The sequence below is a fragment of the Rhodnius prolixus genome, unplaced genomic scaffold, assembly GCF_049639745.1.
Source record: "Rhodnius prolixus isolate KJV_2025 unplaced genomic scaffold, Rpr scaffold_5, whole genome shotgun sequence".
In the NCBI taxonomy this organism is placed as follows: domain Eukaryota; kingdom Metazoa; phylum Arthropoda; class Insecta; order Hemiptera; family Reduviidae; genus Rhodnius; species Rhodnius prolixus.
The window spans coordinates 39,769,854-39,790,612 of NW_027411624.1; the positions used below are offsets into that span (position 1 = coordinate 39,769,854).

Below are 20,759 nucleotides of genomic sequence, written 5' to 3' on the forward strand. Positions count from 1 at the left end.
TAAGAAATAATATTTAATACCCTCGAAGAGTGTCTTTCCCGAACACCATAGTGATGATTTCCTTAGTTTAAATCATAACATACATCTCTTAAGTATCACAATAATTACTTTTATAACCTTTCTTAAACAAAAAAAAAAACTAATTTGTTTTTGTTAATAACTATCTTGCAGTCCATAAGGATTATTTATTCTTTGACCTTAAATTCGTAGGGATTGTAACTTCCTAAATGGTGTAACCTTCTGTTTTATTTTTAAAAATTATGTAGTCAACTCATCTGCTAAGTTGGAACCAATGTTATGGTCCTAGCTTTTCTCTTAGTTAGTGTTAAGGTTACGTAGAACGTTATTATTCGTATTTTATTGTAAAAATCTTTATTTTAAGTAAGTTAAAATTATGTTTAGGTATAAATTATACTTATTATGTTTAATTTTCATCAGTGGTTCCGTGGTGTTAGCTAGCAAATATTCAAAACAGGCTAATGAACCTTATAAGAAATATGATGATTATAAAAAACATGATGGTTATAAGAAACATGATGAATATAAGAAACCAGATAAATATAAATCTAAGTCTTACGAAGAACCCAAAAAATATAATGAACCCTATAAATCATCACAACCAAATAAACATGAACATCAAAAAACCGAATTTTTCGATGAACCAGAAGCAGATATTAGAAGGATAAATAAACCTTTTAGAATGGCTAAATTAAATCTAGTTTGGACGAAAGCGCAGTCAGTAAGTCAAGTTATTTTTTTTTTATTAGACAGTTCACGTGTTTTGTTCTTTATTAATTTTTTTTTTATAGAGATTGACAGAACCAAAACTGAAGTCACTTTTTTCTGAGCTTAAAGTACATGATAAAGAAGAAATAGCATGGAAAAGGCTTAGGGCTGAAGGGAAAGACAAGGAAGGGTTAAAGGAAGCAGATATGAGAAGAAAATTAATTGGTTGGTATGCAGTTTAAGCTTTTCATACATTTACTTTTACGTGCTTACTTTAAGGTGCTTTAACGTGACAGATCAGAGGTAAATAAGTTTAATATTAATCCAAGATAAGCAGCCCCCTATGACACCTCCTCCAGTGGTGGAGTGCTATGTGGAATGGATATCCAGATCTTGTGAGTTTCCCCTTAACTACTTACATAACTACTTGGATTTAGCTATCCCACATGCAAATCTAAGTCGTCATTACCCTTGGATTATACTTACAAATGTAATAGACACATAATCACTGCCCTGACCCATAAGAAGTCACAATACGGTTTTTAGGTCGCAGTGGATTTAGTCTGTAGCCATAAACTATAAAAATCTAACCTAATCCCTTTCACTGGTGTTCCATTATGTAAGGACGTATTATTGGAAGTCATTAATTGTCAAAAATACACAACACGTCAAAAAATGTCTTCTAACTCATTAGCACTAATAAATAATGGTACCTGTTTAAGTTATTAAATTCCAAAAATTTACAAAGTTCCACATTTGGACAGCAAACCAAAGTCTAGTTCGGTACCAGAGTTATCTAATAACTCGTTCTGAAAGCCAGAAGCATTTCAGATGATGCTACATCATTTGCAATTCTGGCAATGTGTTGCCAAATTTGTTGTTGGAAGTCATTAATTGTCAAAAATCTAATAACATCTTGATTTAATTTGCTAATTATCCACATCAAATTCTAAAGTTTTTTATGCCAATATTCTAGTTTCTTCCATAAACTATAAGTTTTTCTTTTTTAGGTATAATGAGTACATACGGTTTATTGGAACATTTCGATGAAGCTCACGATCAAATGAAGCTTAAAGATTATGAACCTTTGACAGGTACTGTCTCGGATAGATATTTAAATAAGAGCCTTTTTAAAGATAAAAAACTTAATAAACTCTGGGATAAAGCAGAAAATTCTGGATTTACTGGTAATTTCTATATTTATAATTAATTTAATAGTTATTAATTTTCTTTTTTCTATTTATTGATTTGCATCATAAAAATCTAGATCATTAGAAAGTTTTCCTTTAAGTTTATTCTTTGAACTAAACATTTTTAACCATCTTTCTCGCGGATACTTTCCTCTTTTTGAACATCCTGGTTTACAAAATTACACCTACTTAGTGTTAATGGGCAGTTTGAATTGCCGCCTTAAATAATAATCTTCCTGACGTGGACAATTCTATTAAATTATTTTCATCCAACAAATAATAGTCACAACCTTCGCTTGGAATTCCGGTTAACACTGGGCCCGAGACTTACTTATCCTAGTTGACCATTTCTCTTTGGTCAGCGTTCGTGTTATTCTATTCTCTTCTTTAATCCAATAAGTTCTGTATATTTTTTCAAAATCTAGCAATATTATTAAATCACTTATTCGCGTTGTCCTGTGAGAGCCTAGACTTGCTGTACTGGTCTTATCAATTTTCTAAGACTCTGGCACTTTGTCGAAGTTTACAAAACTTCATTACTTGAGAAATATCAATAAAAAAGAGCTCCTTCTTTTCTTTCTGTACCATGTCGTATAGTGTTGAACGTATTCATTTCTTAGTTATTTGAAGTCATATACGATCGAAAGTGATGGCCTTAGATCTTTCCCAATTTAGTTAACGCTTGAGCCAAGCCACTTAATTTTTTCTATTGAAATAGTGCAGTCGTAAATCACACTTAAGTTTACAAAATAAATGCGAGGTTGTTACTGGCTGTTTTTGACGGCTGCTTATTGCTCTAGAATCTCTTGATTTAATTTAAAAATGATTGTTCTTGCTGACATTAAGCTACTAATTAAAGTATTTGTATTTATTAATTTTCATACAACGTTGCAGCGGAAGAATTGCAATTACTGAAAGAGGAATTCATGCATCACCAGGAAAAAGTAGATCAATATTATAATATATTAAATGATGTTGAACATGGTGATCCAAACATTGCAAAAAGTTAGTAAAGAAGTTATAATATTTACTTCCATAAATCTTTAGAATTGCTGTTACCTCAATTAAGAAGTGCTATTAGTGATACAGAATTAGATATGTAGTTGATTATTACTTTTGTTGTAAATATATTTAAGAATATATTTGCTTCTATTTTACTATTTACAGATTCTTTGGATGAAAAATTAGATCGCTTTAATGAAATAACTCAATTAGAAGAGGATGATCAAGTAGCGAAAGATTATTTGGCCAAAGTGAATCAGTTGAGGTAGTATTGATTTGTCGAGAAACCATGATTTAACAGCATTAAATGCAAACATTAAGAGCAATACTTTTTCTTGACAATCTCATAATTGTTTTAGAGATAAACACCGAGAAATAAGGGACGATTATGACCGGCTGTATAGAATATCTATGAGCGGACCTAATAATCAAGAATTTGTGGAACCAAAAGTGCAAGGTTTATGGAAACTAGCCACTAAAGCAAACTTCTCGTCAGATGAATTGGAGTCAATTAAGGTAATTAAGTTTTATTTTTAAGTGTGATTTTAAGATTTAGGGATTTAAAATATGAGAAACTAAGATAGCTACATATACTTTATTGGGTTTTGCCACGGATTTTCTTTAAACACGTCTAATCAGTCAAGACATTTTATGGACTTCCCTGACTAACAAGTAGTTTTAGGTAACCAGAAGGAATGATTATTCCCAAAAATTCCATTGACTTCGATAAAGCCTCCTAACAAGAGATTTCTCCATGTTTTTAAAAATCTCCAAACTGTTGCTTTTCTAGACCAGTGGGAATGATACAGGACCATTGTATTTGAATGATGACGTCTACACTTATCATTCCGATAATAAATTCATTATCTTCAGCCTAAGATTTTCTTAATTCTGGTATCGGTGGAAGTAGAGATGGCAAAAGTTACTTGTTGAAACATGTACTTTATTTTCTTTTAATGATAAAAAAAAATCATTTTGGCTTTTGTACTTTGTCAGAACATTCTTTTTGAGGTCCTCTTCGTAACCACTTCTGACTTGTAGTATATTTAGAGTAATTTTTGATAATTAAAGGTACAGTAATATTTTTAGGAGTAATAAATGAATATTTTAATGTTACAATGATACATTTAAAGTTTTGGATTGTAGTAATTTTAGTTTTAACGATGTATGTAGATCCTGATTAAAAATGAATGGCTCGTAAATCACATATATTCGACCAGGAAAATTGAAGTAGATTCCAAACCATTTTGGATGTCTAAGAAACCATGAGACGGGCACTGAGACGAAAACAGGAGTGTCGTGCCCGCGGCCAGTCTCCAGCACACGCGTTGAGCTGAGCGTACGGCCAGACAATAGGCCTACCCTTAATTGACTTGCTCATATAAAACTGTAGCCATAGAAAGAGATAGAAAAAGTTAAGTGATCTTCCCATCTCGAGAATCTACCCTGTTTAGTTGGGATGGGTGCTTTAAGCCTTTTAACTAGTCTCTTGATATCACATCTGAGCTTTTCAGAAATGATGGAACAACAAGGAATGCAATTTTTTTGGTTTCTACTATTTACTTCGGTAAAAGCGATCTGGTATAATTCAGTAATGATCTTCCAGGGGCGTAACTTTTAAGCCCATCGGTTTAGTGAATGAAAACGTAAAGCCGAGTAGCCAAGAATTCTAATGGCTTACAAGAAAAAGTATTCATTAAAATTTTTACATTGATATTTTGGTTTTTCGTAGATGAAATGTTAACTTAGTCTAGAGTTATAGTATGTAAGTATGTATTTATATTTTTTAGGCGGAATTATTTCATTATGAAAAACGTCTATTGAAATTAAGAAGAATGCATGTAGACGCTGCAATGGAAGAAGAACAGAGAAAATCAAAAGGTTTAGATAAAATTGATAATGCTGAATTAATGGATGATCTTATAAAGAAACATACAAGAAAAGTTGCAAAAATACATCTTGATATTGAATCTAGGATTTTAGAGAGGCATGTAGAATTGTAAATGTACCTCTTTCCGTTGATGTTGATTCTTGTGGGGCCGCTACAAAAATAATTATAAAACATAAATGTATATTTATAATAATAATATCTTTGTTTTTAGTTATCATTTATATTTTTTAATTTAAAACTTTTATCTGGCTTTGTTAAAGGTCTAAGAAAATTATCTAGTTCTATATTAAAATGAGCTGTTCTAATCATTTTTTTTTACTTAAAACGATGTGTTGTGCAGTTAATGAACATTTAGGTTTTCCTGTTATTTTGAGAAGTACTTTCCTTTTATTGTTTTAACAACCATTGAATAAATGATTCGATTTAGATACTGTTTTTTAGTGCTTAAATGTTAAATTTTTAATCAAAGGAAAGTTACAATTTTTTTTTTTACACTAGAGTTTGGATATCCAAAGGTGGGTCCTAAAGATGTAAAATGAGCTAACATTCATGTATCCTTTGAGTTAACTTTATGTAATTAGAGGTATTTTTCTTAAACTAACATACTTTTTGTTTGTTTTTAAATAAAAAAGTTATTTGAAAAATCGAATTTGTTTTTAAGCTCCTTTCAAAGCGTTTAAAAAATGAATATAGCTTATTTTGCTCTAATAAATTAATTTTAAATGATCGCATACAAACAATTATTTTTTTTTTTGTGAGGATACTATAATTTTTTTATTACATTTGCCATTTTTAATCAAGATCAAGTTTTTGTTTTTTTTATAAAAACAAAAAATAAACTAAGAACAAGAGATAGTAAGTTTTTAATGTGGAATAATGTGCCAAAGTACAAAAAGTACTGGCATGCAAGTTACTTCTTATTTCCTTTACTTTGTAGAATTTAATTGATAAATAGGTACATACTTACTTACTTACTTACTCCATGGCTCTACAGCCCTTGTAGGGCCTTGGCCTCCTTCAACAATTCACTCCAAGCCGTTCTATCATTCGCTTTCCTTCTCCATCTTCCCGCATTTAACTTGGAGAGGTCCTCTTCCACCTTGTTCAACCATCTCAGTCTTGGCTTCCCTCTAGGCCTTCTGCTTCCGGGATGCCCTTCATAGGCGATGCGAGGTGCTCTACCTTGGTCCATTCTGTGGAGGGGCCCCAACCAGCGTAGTCTTCCCAGCTTAATGCTCTTTACAATGTTAAAATAGGTACATGAAATTGTAAATAAAAATGAAATGAATCTGATACCATAATATGTTTTATAACCTCTTTCGCAGAAAAATTGAATCATTTGTAAAAACTAGATTTGGATTTGAAAAACTTTCTGAGTGAGTAGCATTTATTATTGTTCTCAAGATTGTTTGCGTTTATCAAAAATTTCTTTTGAACGGGAAATTACAAAATTTGCTCACAAAGTTCCGAGTTGGTAAAATTGACCACCTTCTGCCTCTCTATTAGACATCTCTAAGGTATTTACAGGGTCTAATTACTCAATGAATTTCACTGTTGCTAGTGATGTGGTTTGTTAAAACACATCTCAAACGGGTGAACGAGAATCGCATGAATATTGTTTCACATGTTGGAATCATTCTGAACAATTAAAGGCACTGTCTTTTAGAAATTAAAGTAAGTACATTTATTACTTTATTCAGGGTTGATCGCCAGAAAGTGCACGAAAAAGCGTAACAAAATAAAGTTTGGGAATTCTCATTTGTTTACTTTAATTACAGCTGGTTTTGATTGAATATTGGACATATTTAAAAAATGAATAAGTGTAAAATGCTATGTTGAACAATCTAAAAGTTAGGTTGAGACGCTTTGTACTAGAAAGGATCGCGAAGTCTTCAAATGATAAGACAAAATTAATAGTAAAACCTAAATTTTCGGTATCGAGCTGAGTGAAGTTTTAAGTAAGTAGTAAGTGATATTGTCATCCGATAAAAGTTTGTTAGCAGTGCATTTAATTATGAAGTCATCTTTGAGCCAATCTATTACCACCTTCAATGTATTTTCTTATAAGCATACAGTAATTGCAGAAGATTGAAGTATTACTGTTGATTAATGGATACAATGGATTAGCAGCATGGCTGAGGAACAACGTTAGATTTGTTGACAACCTTTTACTCCACATCTTCAACTTCTTATAAAAATTGTTAGTTTTTAATGATATACTTTATGGAAATTTTAGTTACATTACTTGCAAATAGTGCAATATCAAAACATCTTATGGAGATTTATTAAGTATTTTCCTCGCTTGTTGTACTAATATTATTGTATCATAATTATTAAAATAGTTTCATAAGATTGGTGCTTCTATTATACATAGCTCGTGAACAGAATGGAATTTATAAATATATTATTTTGGTATTTGCTCTATTTAAATCAAAGAATAAATCAGAAATTGAAGTTCCCTATTTAATTAAAGAAATTGGGCAACTTATTAGAAATTCTTAACATTCTGTTCTTACTTTAAAATTAAGAATGAAAAAAAAATAGACGTATTAAGTTCATGTCAGTGTTATCTAGCGGCAATAGTTTAAACTAGAAAGATGTAATTACATAGGAACTAGTTCCAGTGATCACCGCTAGGTAGCATGAACATGTACTTTAACACAATTAAAATAAACATTAAATAACCTCCTAACGAAACGACTGTCCGGTAAGATTGTGGGGTGTAAAGGTTATTCGGTTTTGTCCAAATATTCTCTTTAACATTTAGCAAAAGTATTAATTCGCTTTATTTATTAAATGTTCTTCACCCACGTTGATAAACATTTTATATCGTCAGTATTTTAAAAAGAAGTTTTCCTCTAAAAAAAAATTCCGTGTTTAAAATTCACTGTTTACCTCACAGTTTGATGTTTTTTTTATTTATGATTGATAGTTTTAAGTTGATGCTGCTGTAACTAAGTCAGTGAAAACTTTACATACCTTAGAAAACTGATTATATTATCTATATGCATTAAGCGATAACTTCTTAAGAAAGTACAAAACTTGTTTTTGCATCATTTCTGCGTTAAGGACTTCTTGCAGGTAAGCTGCATTTTTTGTGTATACTTTTATTTTTAATTGCGAGTTGATGTGATTAGAAGTGTTTATGAAATTGACATGTTTTCAAGACAGATGCATTTTAAGTGTACGCATGTAATTTTAAAAAGTTGATTTTAGACTTCACTATTTTGTTTCATAAAAATGTTTCATTAGTCATAAGTAGGTAGATTTAGTTCGTAACATGTTACTAATTTTTGGTCGTCTTTATTACTGCATAAGTAAATCGCTAATTACGATTATGTATTTGAGAATTATGAACTTCCACGTAAATATTCACATTTCTCTCATTTAAAGAGGTGAGTAATCTCCATGAAATTTAAATTAATAATGTTAAGTTTAATAACACCCTAGTATTATGGACCTTGGATTTTGCAAAGTTCGCACCAGTAGTTTTCAATTCTAAATTATTGAAAATTGATTTTTTTTTCTAAATATTTGTAAATTACAATGAAAACAATTGTATAAATAATAGTTTATATAATTTTTATTTTTGTTCTAGCGTTCTTTCGACATTCTAATGGTAATTCTGAACTAGTTCAATACAAACAAAATGGCTGGGTTGATGTGAAACACATTTTAACTTCTATAGCAAACAGTAAGTACATGTTTTCAGCTTACAGCATGTTGTTTCTCAGTTAAGATATTATGTTGTATTATCCAAAGATAAATAATAAGTACAAAGTAATAGATTAGATACCTAGTAAGTGCAATGATTTGCCTAAATTCAAACTATCCAGAAGGTACATGAACTAAGATTTACGTTTTTTTTTTAAAAAAAAAAGTGCATGTGCTTCCACTTTTAATGATTCTCTATCAGCTTAGGGCTGTTCAGTGATCAAATTGGTTTACTGAAGTGAATTATTAACTTATAAACATTAGTGTTGTACAGATTGAACTTTCATAATATTTAATTATATACTTAATTTTTTTACTTCTTCAAAACTGAAGTTTTTGCAACAATTAAGTCGAAGTATCTGAAGTAGACAGATCGGGCGAGTTGTCTTCCGCTATTATAATAATAAATCTTTATTTATAATTACATAAATTAGACAAAAATTACTTCTTGGTATAATGAATGTACATAAAGTCACTGTGTTGGTTGTGCAACCGTTACAGAGTAGGTAAATGAACTCATATACAATAATTACGTTCAAATTATCATCCAAATTGAATTCAAGCACTCTATAATGACTATAATATTCACTATTAATTAATTAAATCGTCAACGAACTTGTTTTTGAACCGTGTCTCTAAACATATTCGAATATTCTGGAATATACCATCCCACTCAGAAACATTACTAAGTGAAAGCACAGTTTCCATATTTAGACTGTTCATTACTTTTTTAATATGGTTAAATCCGCTATTATAACCCATTTCATTATTTTGAAGGAGTCATTTCATAAATTATACATGTAATTCTTGTATCTTTATTCCAAACTCATTTGTCAAAAGATTATTCGTTAAATTATCATTGAAGTTGAAATATGGCTCATAGTTTTTGGAGACTGAAATGATACAAAAGCAAGAAAAACTATTTTTAAAAACTGTACACTGGTAATATGTCTGACATTGGTAATAGTTTTTCTTCCTATTATAATTGATTTCTATAATTTCGTTAAATTCTATTATATAAAATATTTGATTTAGAATAATCGCCAAATTAGTGCATTTCACGAAATTTATACCATCCGCTCACTGCCACTCTGGTTATTTTTATTTATTACATTTTACTTGCTCATTATTTCACACCTTAACCAACGTAAACTGTAATTTTGGTCATTTTAGGAGATTCCTTTATTACACATTACACATTATTTATAACTCTTCAACACAGCATTTATCATAATTTCAAATAAGTTTGACATATTTGGAGAGTTCCACTGTGCGGTCTCCTGTCTCCTCTATCTTCTAGATCAGGGCTTCTTAAACTATGGGTCGAGCAAAATTCTGCGAAGTCTAGTTAGCAAAAGTCTAGTTAGTGTTGCTCTCTGGTGGTGCTTCTTAAAACTATTATTTTTGGAGACCGACGGAGTGTCCTCTCCCCTTGAACATCTAGATCAGTGGTTCCTAAAGTGGTCCCTACGGACCCCCAAGGGTCCCCGGTATCATTCAGGGGGTCCGTGGAAAATTAAAATTGATTTGGGGGTCCCTGAACAACGTCAGGGGGTCCGCGCGAGGTTCAATATAAAATAATAAAACTGTGATCCATTTTTATTGTTATGGAAATTAGAGACTAACAAGGTGACCAATTAAATTTAATCAAAACCAAAAGCGTAATATCTGTGTTTGTTGCGAAACTTTTTCTGTAAAAACAAAACTTGGGAAGAGGAGAATGTTTCCAGTTTCCAAATCTTTCGAAATTGCAAAATAGAGATGAAGATTTGCTTGCTCACTATCGAACACTTAACGGCTCTTCATGCAGATCTGAACCAAAGAGATTACTCGTGGGGATTTGCGGTTGCTACTCACAAACATTGAGCCGGATATAAATACACTCATAACATCTCATCACGTTCATCACAATTATTAATTTTTTTTAAAATTTTATTTTAAACAAAAGTTATAATTTCAATAAATACTTCTTCAACAAAATGTTTTTTTAAATTTGTAATTTTTATACTATGCATTTATGTAGCTTTTTCACTTGGGGGGTCCGTGGGCAAGTTTTGACTATAAAAAGGGGCCCATGGGCAAGTTTTGACTATAAAAAGGGGCCCATGGGCAAGTTTTGACTATAAAAAGGGGTCCATGGGTCAAAAAAGTTTGGGAACCACTGATCTCGATGATACTTAATAAAATTTTTAATATAGCTCTCTATGGGTGCGTTCCACTTGGCGACCACAACGACCAAAACATACTTTTAGGCGTTCCACTTGGCGACCGCGGTCGTTGTGGTCGTGGCGAAAACGTCACTAATGACGTCATTATTTTCGCCCACACAACGACCACAACGCCCCATCTATAGAGCTGGGTCGAAGTGGGCTTTCAGAGTTGGCGCAATTTTTAAAACAAAATATGGCGACCGAAAAAATTATCTCATGTAAATGAAAGTATTATTTCATGTAAATAATAGAATGTGTTTCTCGAAAGTCTCCAAAAAATAAATAAATAAATAATTACTTATCCCTTTACATACTAAATCACTGAATAACACAAAATCATTTACCTGAAATAACTTTTAAATTCTTCATTTGAATAAAGATCAATTACTCTGATAGCTAATAATACGTGGCCTAAGTTTTCGCTTTTTATCATTGCGATTTTGTAAAATTACATTCCACTCTAATCGGAACTAGATAAAGAACTTTCTAAAGCATTATTAATAAATATCCAACTGTTGCCACAAAAGACATTTTAATTTTATTTAAACGTAAATTTTATAAATACTCCACTAAAATGTAATATAAAAAATTGAATTATATATATTCTTTTAATATAAGTCAACTTTACCAATAATTAATAAAGTTTATTATAACTGCTTATAAATGGGGTTTAAATTAAAAAACAACCTCTTCAAGCTTTTAACTTATTTTCGAGGCCGCCATATGTAATGTTTACATGAACGGTTAAAACGCCCACAGTCCGTTCCACTTGGGTTTTCGATCGCAACGCTCACAAGCAAGTGCACCCTATATAGAGGTCCGGCAAGTACTGTTACCTAGTGACGCTTTTTGAAAGTACTATTATTACTTTTTCCAGTAAGTGTTGCTACCTAGTGGCTATTTTTGAAACTTTAATTCATTTTTTTTTATAAATTCTATTTATATTCTTTCCAGCTTCATAGTTGATTTTTGTTATTTCTATTTCGGCATTTTAAACACTTTTAATATTTTTAATTTATTTTTCTATATAAATATAATTTACAACACTAAGATTAAGAAAAAATAGGTAAATAAATAAAGACTTTTCTGAATTAATGAGTTTTCATTTTATTGTTAGCAAACTTAAAATAACATATAAAACTAATTAGATTAGATTCAAAATTACAATACAATTACATTTTACAGTTGTGTATTTGTTTTTATTACTCATTTATTAAATAAACGTTTTGTATTTTTCTATTGGATAGATGTACTTCAATGTATTTTTAATTTTGGCCAAATTGAATGAGACGTTTTGTAGGCACTACTCCAATATTTACTGTTTTAATTCTGAAAATCAACATTATTCAATAAAAAAATTGTCTAATTTCTAGTCTTAAGAAGCTTTCCTTACTATAAATGTTATTTACTTTTATACAAATTAAAAACAAACGTAGTTAATAATAAATTTTTACTTCTTTATGAATTAATTCTAAACAGCACCGAATTGCCCAATATTCCCGGTATCTAAACTAAACTGATTCCCAGTAATTAATCCCAGTATCTAAACAGTCAGGACTGAAGACACAATAATCTTAGATGGAACAATATATCAACACATATAATTGCATGAGCCCTGAAGATGGACCTAGTCCTAGGACGAAAGGTTGACAAAAAATACAAAAAAATAAGACGGAAATTGGCCATTTTTTCTGTAATATACATTATAATGAATTATATAAATTAAATATTAGAAAATATTACATAATAAATTATTAAACAGTGTTATAGGATTCCAAATCCTAAAGCAATCGCATGAATATTTATGTTGTATTTTCAATCTAAATATAACCTTCTTTCAATAAAATTAAAACTTATTCATAAAGGAAAAGATCTAAATCATTTGGAGAAAGGGCTTTATTTTCTGTTTAAATGCTTTGCGAATTAAGTGATTAACATCTAACTGAAAGAACAGCCTCACAAGTGATAATGAAAGTTTGCACCAGTATCTAAAGGAAATATTTATTTAATTTTGAATTTGTACTCAGGTAATTAATATTATATTTCAATTGACTGGAAAGACCGTGATAAATGCCTTTTGTTGTTCGTTCAGTGCATTTTCCCTATACCAGGAAGCGAACCTTGCCACTAGTTGTATTTTTATTTTATTTTAAATAAAAAACGGATCAATAATCTAATTTACAGAAACAATAATAATAAGATAAATAATAAAAATAGTTTTCAGTCTATAATTTAGGTTTATAATTAGGCATTAGCATTTTATTTTCCCTTTTAGAGGTTTTTATAATAGAAATAGTTGACACCTGCCTTTATTTAGAAAATTTTGTGTATCAGTGCCAAAGAAATCTAAGTTAAAATGATTGGCTGTCCGCACCATACCAAAGATAGAGGAGTAAAAAACGTAATTATGTTTGCAGTACGGTACATTGAATGGAGAAGAATGTCGTCTAGTATGGGATGAGATATTAAAAGAAATTAGAGAAAGAAGGTAAGGCAAATCTTCTTGATAACTCAGAAGTTTTATTAAAGCTTTTGTTGCCCTTAAAATATCTGTAAATAAACAAGGTGGTAAAATATTGTAAACTAGATGTATTAACCATGCACATCCCAAAAGTAAAACATAAATTTAGTTTTTTAATTAATATTAACCAATAGAAAAGGAACTGACTGAGTGCACTTGCAGGTAAAAGGAAGAATGGGCAAAAGGCTGATCTAGTTATTTAAAAAATGGCTCACAGGTAAAAGTTTCCGCCTAAACTTAACCATTATTCTTTAATATGATGTAAAATTCAATTATAATGCGTAAACGATCAGTAATTGCGAGCTAAAATTTCATTATGAAAGAACATTGACGTAACTAGGTTTTCCACTCTAAGGCTTACATATGAAACAATTTCAGTGCAAGATTAAGATCTTACCACTAATGTAGAATTACAGGCAATTAAGATTTTATACAAATATTGACATAAAAGATGAAATTATTTCGTAGGTTCGTGGAAATTCGCCAGCTATATGGGTAGGTTATAGGTTAAGTACTTATTACGGATTTTCTTAAAAACGGCTTCAAAGATTTTGTTCAAACTTTGTGTACTTCTTATTAAGGCAATATTACATAAATTGTATTGAAAACCGTATTCTGAAATCTAATTTTGAGACCACTTTTGGAGTACACCTTCAGCCCTAGGTCTAACTCGTAAACTAGCATTTAAATAAAATATTAAGTTTTACCACTAATTTATTTTTAAACGTTACCTATTATTTTGTTAAAATTCCAAATTTCAAGAAAATCTATCGAGCAGATTTTCAAGAATTAGCAAAAGAAGGTCAGAAGTACAGGTGCCCATTTTTGCCCTAAAAAACAATTCCTTGTGGAAAATAAATTTTTAACAATTTAATTCAATTTAATAATTTAATATTCTCTCATTTTTTAAAAGAAAATAATTAGTATTATTAATTTTTAATTGGAACTACTTTTTGTATTCTTCCGCAGCACCACGTGCTTACGAGTGACGTCATAAAGTAGTCCCAAAATAATTATTTAAAAAAAGACTTTAAAACAATTATTACTGTGGGAAAATCATTTTTTTATCTAAATTAACTTGTTATTAATCCATTTTAAACGTAATTATGCTTAAATTTGATTTTATAAAAAATCCAAGTTCAAATATGGCGACTAACGGATTTTTGCAGTCAGTTGCCATTGTGCTCCCGAGCAGTGAACATCGATGTTGTTCACGTAAGTAAGATTTTATTCTTTTTTAAATTAATTTCAATGAAATTTTTATTAAAATTAGTAGAAAATTAAATTAGTGATACAACTATATTAAATTTAAAGAGTTTTAGATATTTTTTTACTAAAAAATTAACAAAATTGAATTAGCACGTGGTCGACCAATGAATCTTGCATGCCTGGCCAAGCATTGATTCTTATTTCTTTTATTACTTTTATAATTCACTTTATCAATTTTTACATTTTAACTTTAAATTAATTTTTATTATTATTATAATTAATTTTTTTAATTGATTTTTTTTTTTTTTTAAATCTGTGGTTATTTCTAAAATTCATTTTAAATAAGTACATTTAAATTAATATTTTTGAATTAATTTGAGCTTTTTTTTTTGCAACTTAATTATTGAAATAGCTTTGTACCTTGGGACATTTCTTTACAGCTTTACTAAAACAACTATCAATAGTCCAAATTATGGAGTAAGGAGTCACCCAGAACTAAATTTTAGACAAAAACAAGTAAGTATTAATACTCATTATATTATTGAATAAGAACTGCCAAGTTAAAAGTTTTAATAGAAATTCAATTAGTTTAAACTAAAATAATTAATGAAATGATTTAAGAATTCAAGTGATACATGGCTACAATCTTTTGTAGAATTTTTTAGTGTGGGAAGTTTCAATTTAGATTTTACACGAAATTTTACGGAATTATGAAGCCATAACATAAAGTTAGATATTATCTGATAAGTATTTAAAATTTACCTATGCATTGAATGAAAAGAAAGATAAAAATATCTTTGATTTAAAATACACTAAGTGAATTTATAAGATTTATATGAGAAATCGGTAAATTAATTACTTCCAAAAGTTGATACAAAACAACCATCTTTAAATTAAATGTTTAAAAACAATATCGAGGTTTTCAGATAGTACATTGAAAGTTATTCCTATAACTTATTGTTATTACGAAATTCAGTAGATAGAGGTTTTTGGGGAGCGAAATCTGATCTCTACCTCCTCGAGGTGCTCCCTGGGCAACTACTCACGGGAGTAGGCTAACAGAGACAGTACACTTTTCCAACCTAATAAAATAATTTTTTTTCCAAATTTAATTAAAAGTTGTAGAATATAAAAGTGTTATCTGGTGCAGTATCGCGAACGTTTGAGAAATATATATCAAAACTATACAAACTAAACACTGATATTTTTAATTAACTAATTGTCATCCTTGTAAACAACTTAGTTTTAAGAATTGACTCTATCATAAGTGGCTATACAAACTGATAGATGGCCCTAGTTTTAGTTACAGAATTAATTGTAGTTTAGTTTAAGTAATGCATTACTTTTAGAGTAGCTAAAGAATTATTAGTTGTCACAATAGGTATAGTTTTAAGAATTAGTTATAAAGGTAGCTATAGATTTAAGTATTAGATATAGAAGTAGGTATAGTTTTAAGAATTAGTTATAAAGGTGGGTATAGTTTTAAGAATTAGATATAGAAATAGGTATAGTTTTAAGAATTAGTTGTAGAAATAGGAATAATTTTAAAAATTAGATATAGAAATAGGTATAGTTTTAAGGATTAGTTATATAAGTAGTTATAGTTTTAAGAATCAGATATAAAAGTAGGTATACTTTTAAGAATTAGTTATAATAGTAGGTAGTTTTAAGAATTAGATACAGAAGTAGATAAAGTTTTAAGAATTACATATAGAAGTAGGTATAGCTTTAAGAATTAGATATAGAAGTAGGTATAGTTTTAAGAATTAGTTGTAGAAATAGGTATAGTTTTAAGAATTAGATATAAAAGTAGGTATACTTTTAAGAATTAGTTATAATAGTAGGTAGTTTTAAGAATTAGGTATAGTTTTAAGAATTAGTTATAGAAGTAGTATAGTAGAAAAAGGTATAGTTTTAAGAATTAGTTATAAAAGTAGGTATAGTTATAAGTATTTGATATAGAAGTAATTATAGATTTAAGAATTAGTTGTAAAAGTAGGTAGTTTTAAGAATTAGTTGTCAACATAGGTATAGTTTTAAGAATTAGTTGTAGAAATAGGTGTAGTGTTAAGAATTAGATTTAGAAATAGGTATAGTTTTAAGAATTAGTTGTAGAAATAGGTATAGTTTTAAGAATTAGATATATTAATAAGTATAGTTTTAAGAATTTGCTACATAAGTAGGTATAGTTTTAAGAATTAGATTTAGAAGTACGTATAGTTTTAAGAATTAGTTATACAAGTAGTATAGTAGAAAAAGGTATAGTTTTAAGAATTAGTTATAAAAGTAGGTATAGTTATAAGTATTTGATATAGAAGTAATTATAGATTTAAGAATTAGTTGTAAAAGTAGGTAGTTTTAAGAATTAGTTGTCAACATAGGTATAGTTTTAAGAATTAGTTGTAGAAATAGGTGTAGTGTTAAGAATTAGATTTAGAAATATGTATAGTTTTAAGAATTAGTTGTAGAAATAGGTATAGTTTTAAGAATTAGATATATTAATAAGTATAGTTTTAAGAATTTGCTACATAAGTAGGTATAGTTTTAAGAATTAGATTTAGAAGTACGTATAGTTTCAAGAATTAGTTATAGAAGTAGTATGGTAGAAATAGGTATAGTTTTAAGAATTAGTTGTAGAAATACGTATAGTTTTGAGTATTAGATATAGAAGTAAGTATAGTTTTAGGAATTAGTTTTAAAAGTAGGTAGTTTTAAGAATTAGTGGTCAACATAGGTATTGTTTTAAGACTTAGATATAGAAGTAGGTATACTTTTAAGAGTTAGTTATAATAGTAGGTAGATTTAAGAATTAGTTTCAACATAGGTATAGTTTTAAGAATTAGATATAGAAGTAGGTATAGTTTTAAGAATTAATTATAAAAGTAGGTATAGTTTTAAGAATTAGATATAGAAGTACGTAAAATTTTAAGAATTAGTTGTAGAAATAGGTATAGTTTTAAGAATTAGATATAGAAATATGTATAGTTTTAAGAGTTACTTGTAGAAATAGGCATAGTTTTAAGAAGTAGATATAAAAAAATAGGTGTAGTTTTAAGAATTAGATATAGAAGTAGGTATAATTTTAAGAATTAGTTATAGAAGTAGGTATAGTTTTAAGAATTAGATATATTAATAAGTATAGTTTTAAGAATTTGCTACATAAGTAGGTATAGTTTTAAGAATTAGATTTAGAAGTACGTATAGTTTCAAGAATTAGTTATAGAAGTAGTATGGTAGAAATAGGTATAGTTTTAAGAATTAGTTGTAGAAATACGTATAGTTTTGAGTATTAGATATAGAAGTAAGTATAGTTTTAGGAATTAGTTTTAAAAGTAGGTAGTTTTAAGAATTAGTGGTCAACATAGGTATTGTTTTAAGACTTAGATATAGAAGTAGGTATACTTTTAAGAGTTAGTTATAATAGTAGGTAGATTTAAGAATTAGTTTCAACATAGGTATAGTTTTAAGAATTAGATATAGAAGTAGGTATAGTTTTAAGAATTAATTATAAAAGTAGGTATAGTTTTAAGAATTAGATATAGAAGTACGTAAAATTTTAAGAATTAGTTGTAGAAATAGGTATAGTTTTAAGAATTAGATATAGAAATATGTATAGTTTTAAGAGTTACTTGTAGAAATAGGCATAGTTTTAAGAAGTAGATATAAAAAAATAGGTGTAGTTTTAAGAATTAGATATAGAAGTAGGTATACTTTTAAGAATTAGTTATAGAAGTAGGTATAGTTTTAAGAATTAGTTGTAGAAATGGGCGTAGTGTTAAGAATTAAATTTAGAAGTAGGTATAGTTTTAAGAATTAGATATAGAAGTAGGTATACTTTTAAGAATTAGTTATAGAAGTAGGTATAGTTTTAAGAATTAAATATAGAAGTAGGTATAGTTTTAAGAATTAGTTGTAGAAATGGGCGTAGTGTTAAAAATTAAATTTAGAAGTAGGTATAGTTTTAAGAATTAGATATAGAAGTAGGTATACTTTTAAGAATTAGTTATAGAAGTAGGTATAGTTTTAAGAATTAAATATAGAAGTAGGTATAGTTTTAAGAATTAGTTGTAGAAATGGGCGTAGTGTTAAAAATTAAATTTAGAAGTAGGTATAGTTTTAAGAATTAGATATAGAAGTAGGTATACTTTTAAGAATTAGTTATAGAAGTAGGTATAGTTTTAAGAATTAAATATAGAAGTAGGTATAGTTTTAAGAATTAGTTGTAGAAATGGGCGTAGTGTTAAAAATTAAATTTAGAAGTAGGTATAGTTTTAAGAATTAGATATAGAAGTAGGTATACTTTTAAGAATTAGTTATAGAAGTAGGTGTAGTTTTATGAATTAAATTTAGAAGTAGGTATAGTTTTTAGAATTAGTTGTAGAAGTAGGTATAGTTTTAAGCACATTTTAACGACATCATATCAGTTTAGATTCACTGAATAAGCTCAGGTGTTGTGAGATTAAGTTTTAATAAATAATTGCATTATAAATAGTAGGCTTAAGCCAGTTACATTCAAAAAAATTATGGTATCACCAACGTTAATGAATTTAATGTTTTGGGTTATATTTTCTCTGTTGAAAGTTTAATGTTCATGGACTTGTTTTCTCTGCAGTAGATTAACAATCCAGAGAGGTTAATCTATCAATAGATGAAATCCTTATTTTTAAATTGAAATAGAATAAAAGGATTTTCTTTTATTACTTTTCTAATAGTTTATGTAAAATTTATATGAATTACTAATCAAATATTATAAGCACTTGTACTACTGCAAACAGTTAGTCGACAACAATGCATATAGAAATGTAATATTTTTTTTTCGTGTTAACATTGGCCTTGCGTGTAAATAGAACACTATTAATATTTAGTAAGAAGTACCACGTCTTTGGAATCTCAATGGATGATTTATGTAATCAGTTTCGCAGAATGCATCCGCCATATAAGAAGAAACCATGTTGTAGGAATCACAATTGATCGCTTCAGCATTTAGTAATTAAGTATTTAGTTTATAAGTTAGCTTAGTTTTAAGTTGGGCAGTTTGTTCCTGCAACATCAGAAGAAACCTATCTTAGGAATCTCAATGGATGCCTTAAGTATTTTGTATTTAGGTATTTAGTATTAAGTATGTAAGTATTTAGTTTATAAGGTAGCATAGTTCTAAATTGGGCAGTATGCCCCTGCTACATGAGAAAAAACTTATCTTAGGAATCTCAATAGATCGCTTCAGTATTTAGTCTTTAAGTATTTATTATTAAGTATATAAGTATTAAGTTTATAAGTTAGCATAGTTGTAGGTTGGGCAGTATACCCCTGCTACATCGGAAGAAACTTATCTTAGGAATCTCAATGGATCGCTTCAGTATTTAGTATTTAAGTATTTAGTATATAAGTATTTAGTTTATAAGTTAGCATTGTTCTAAGTTGGGCAGTATGCCCCTGCTACATCAGAAGAAACCTATCTTAGGAATCACAATGGATCGCTTCACTATTTAGTATTTAAGTATGGATGCCTTTAGTATTTATTATTTAGGTATTTAGTATTAAGTGTGTACGCATTTAATTTATACGTTAGCATAGTTGTAAGTTGGGCTGTATGCCCCCGCTACATCAGAAGAAACCATCTATTAGGAATCTCAATGGATCGCTTCAGCATTTAGTATTTAAGAATTTAGAATATAAGTATTTAGTTTAGTGGTTAGCTTAGTTTTAAGTTGGGCAGTTTGCCCCTGCTACATCAGAAGAAACTTATCTTTGGAATCTAAATGGATCGCTTCAGTATTTAGTATTTAAGTATTTAGTATAAGTATTTAGTTTATAAGTTAGCTTAGTTTTAAGTTTTGCAGTTTGTTTCTGTTACATCAGAAGAAACCTATCTTAGGAATCTCAATGGATGCCTCAAGTATTTAGTATTTAGGTATTTAGTATTAAGTATGTAAGTATTTAGTTTATAATGTAGCATAGTTGCAAGTTTGGCAGTATGCCTTTACTAAATCAGACAAAACTTATCTTACGAATCTCAATGGATCTCTTCAGTATTTAGTATTTAATTATTTAGTATAAAAGTATATACTTTATAAGTTAGCTTAGTTTTAAGTTGGGCAGTTTGCCCCTGCTACATTAGAAGAAACCTATCTTAGGAATCTCAATGGATCGCTTCAGTATTTAGTATTTAAGTATTTAGTTTATAAGTTAGCATAGTTGTAAGTTGGGCAGTATGCCCCTGCTACATCAGAAGAAACTTATCTTAGGAATCTCAATGGATCGCTTCAGTATTTATTATTTAAGTATATAAAATTAAG

At 28.7% G+C, this 20,759-nt stretch overlaps 1 protein-coding gene and 1 long non-coding RNA gene across 2 annotated transcripts; both read left to right on the forward strand.

The window, feature by feature from the left end:
• Window positions 1-5: 5 nt before the first annotated feature.
• LOC141458089 (alpha-2-macroglobulin receptor-associated protein) lies at window positions 6-5,026 on the forward strand. The gene is made up of 7 exons (XM_074135653.1): window positions 6-739; window positions 810-951; window positions 1,737-1,913; window positions 2,811-2,921; window positions 3,084-3,183; window positions 3,278-3,434; window positions 4,709-5,026. Exons 1-7 carry the CDS (start codon window positions 395-397, stop codon window positions 4,919-4,921), a joined length of 1,245 nt encoding a protein of 414 aa, XP_073991754.1. The 5' UTR covers window positions 6-394; the 3' UTR covers window positions 4,922-5,026.
• A 2,479-nt stretch (window positions 5,027-7,505) lies between these two features.
• LOC141458129 (uncharacterized) lies at window positions 7,506-8,663 on the forward strand. The gene is made up of 3 exons (XR_012460751.1): window positions 7,506-7,640; window positions 7,742-7,890; window positions 8,408-8,663. It is a non-coding gene; the product is annotated as an uncharacterized lncRNA (long non-coding RNA).
• Window positions 8,664-20,759: the final 12,096 nt, after the last annotated feature.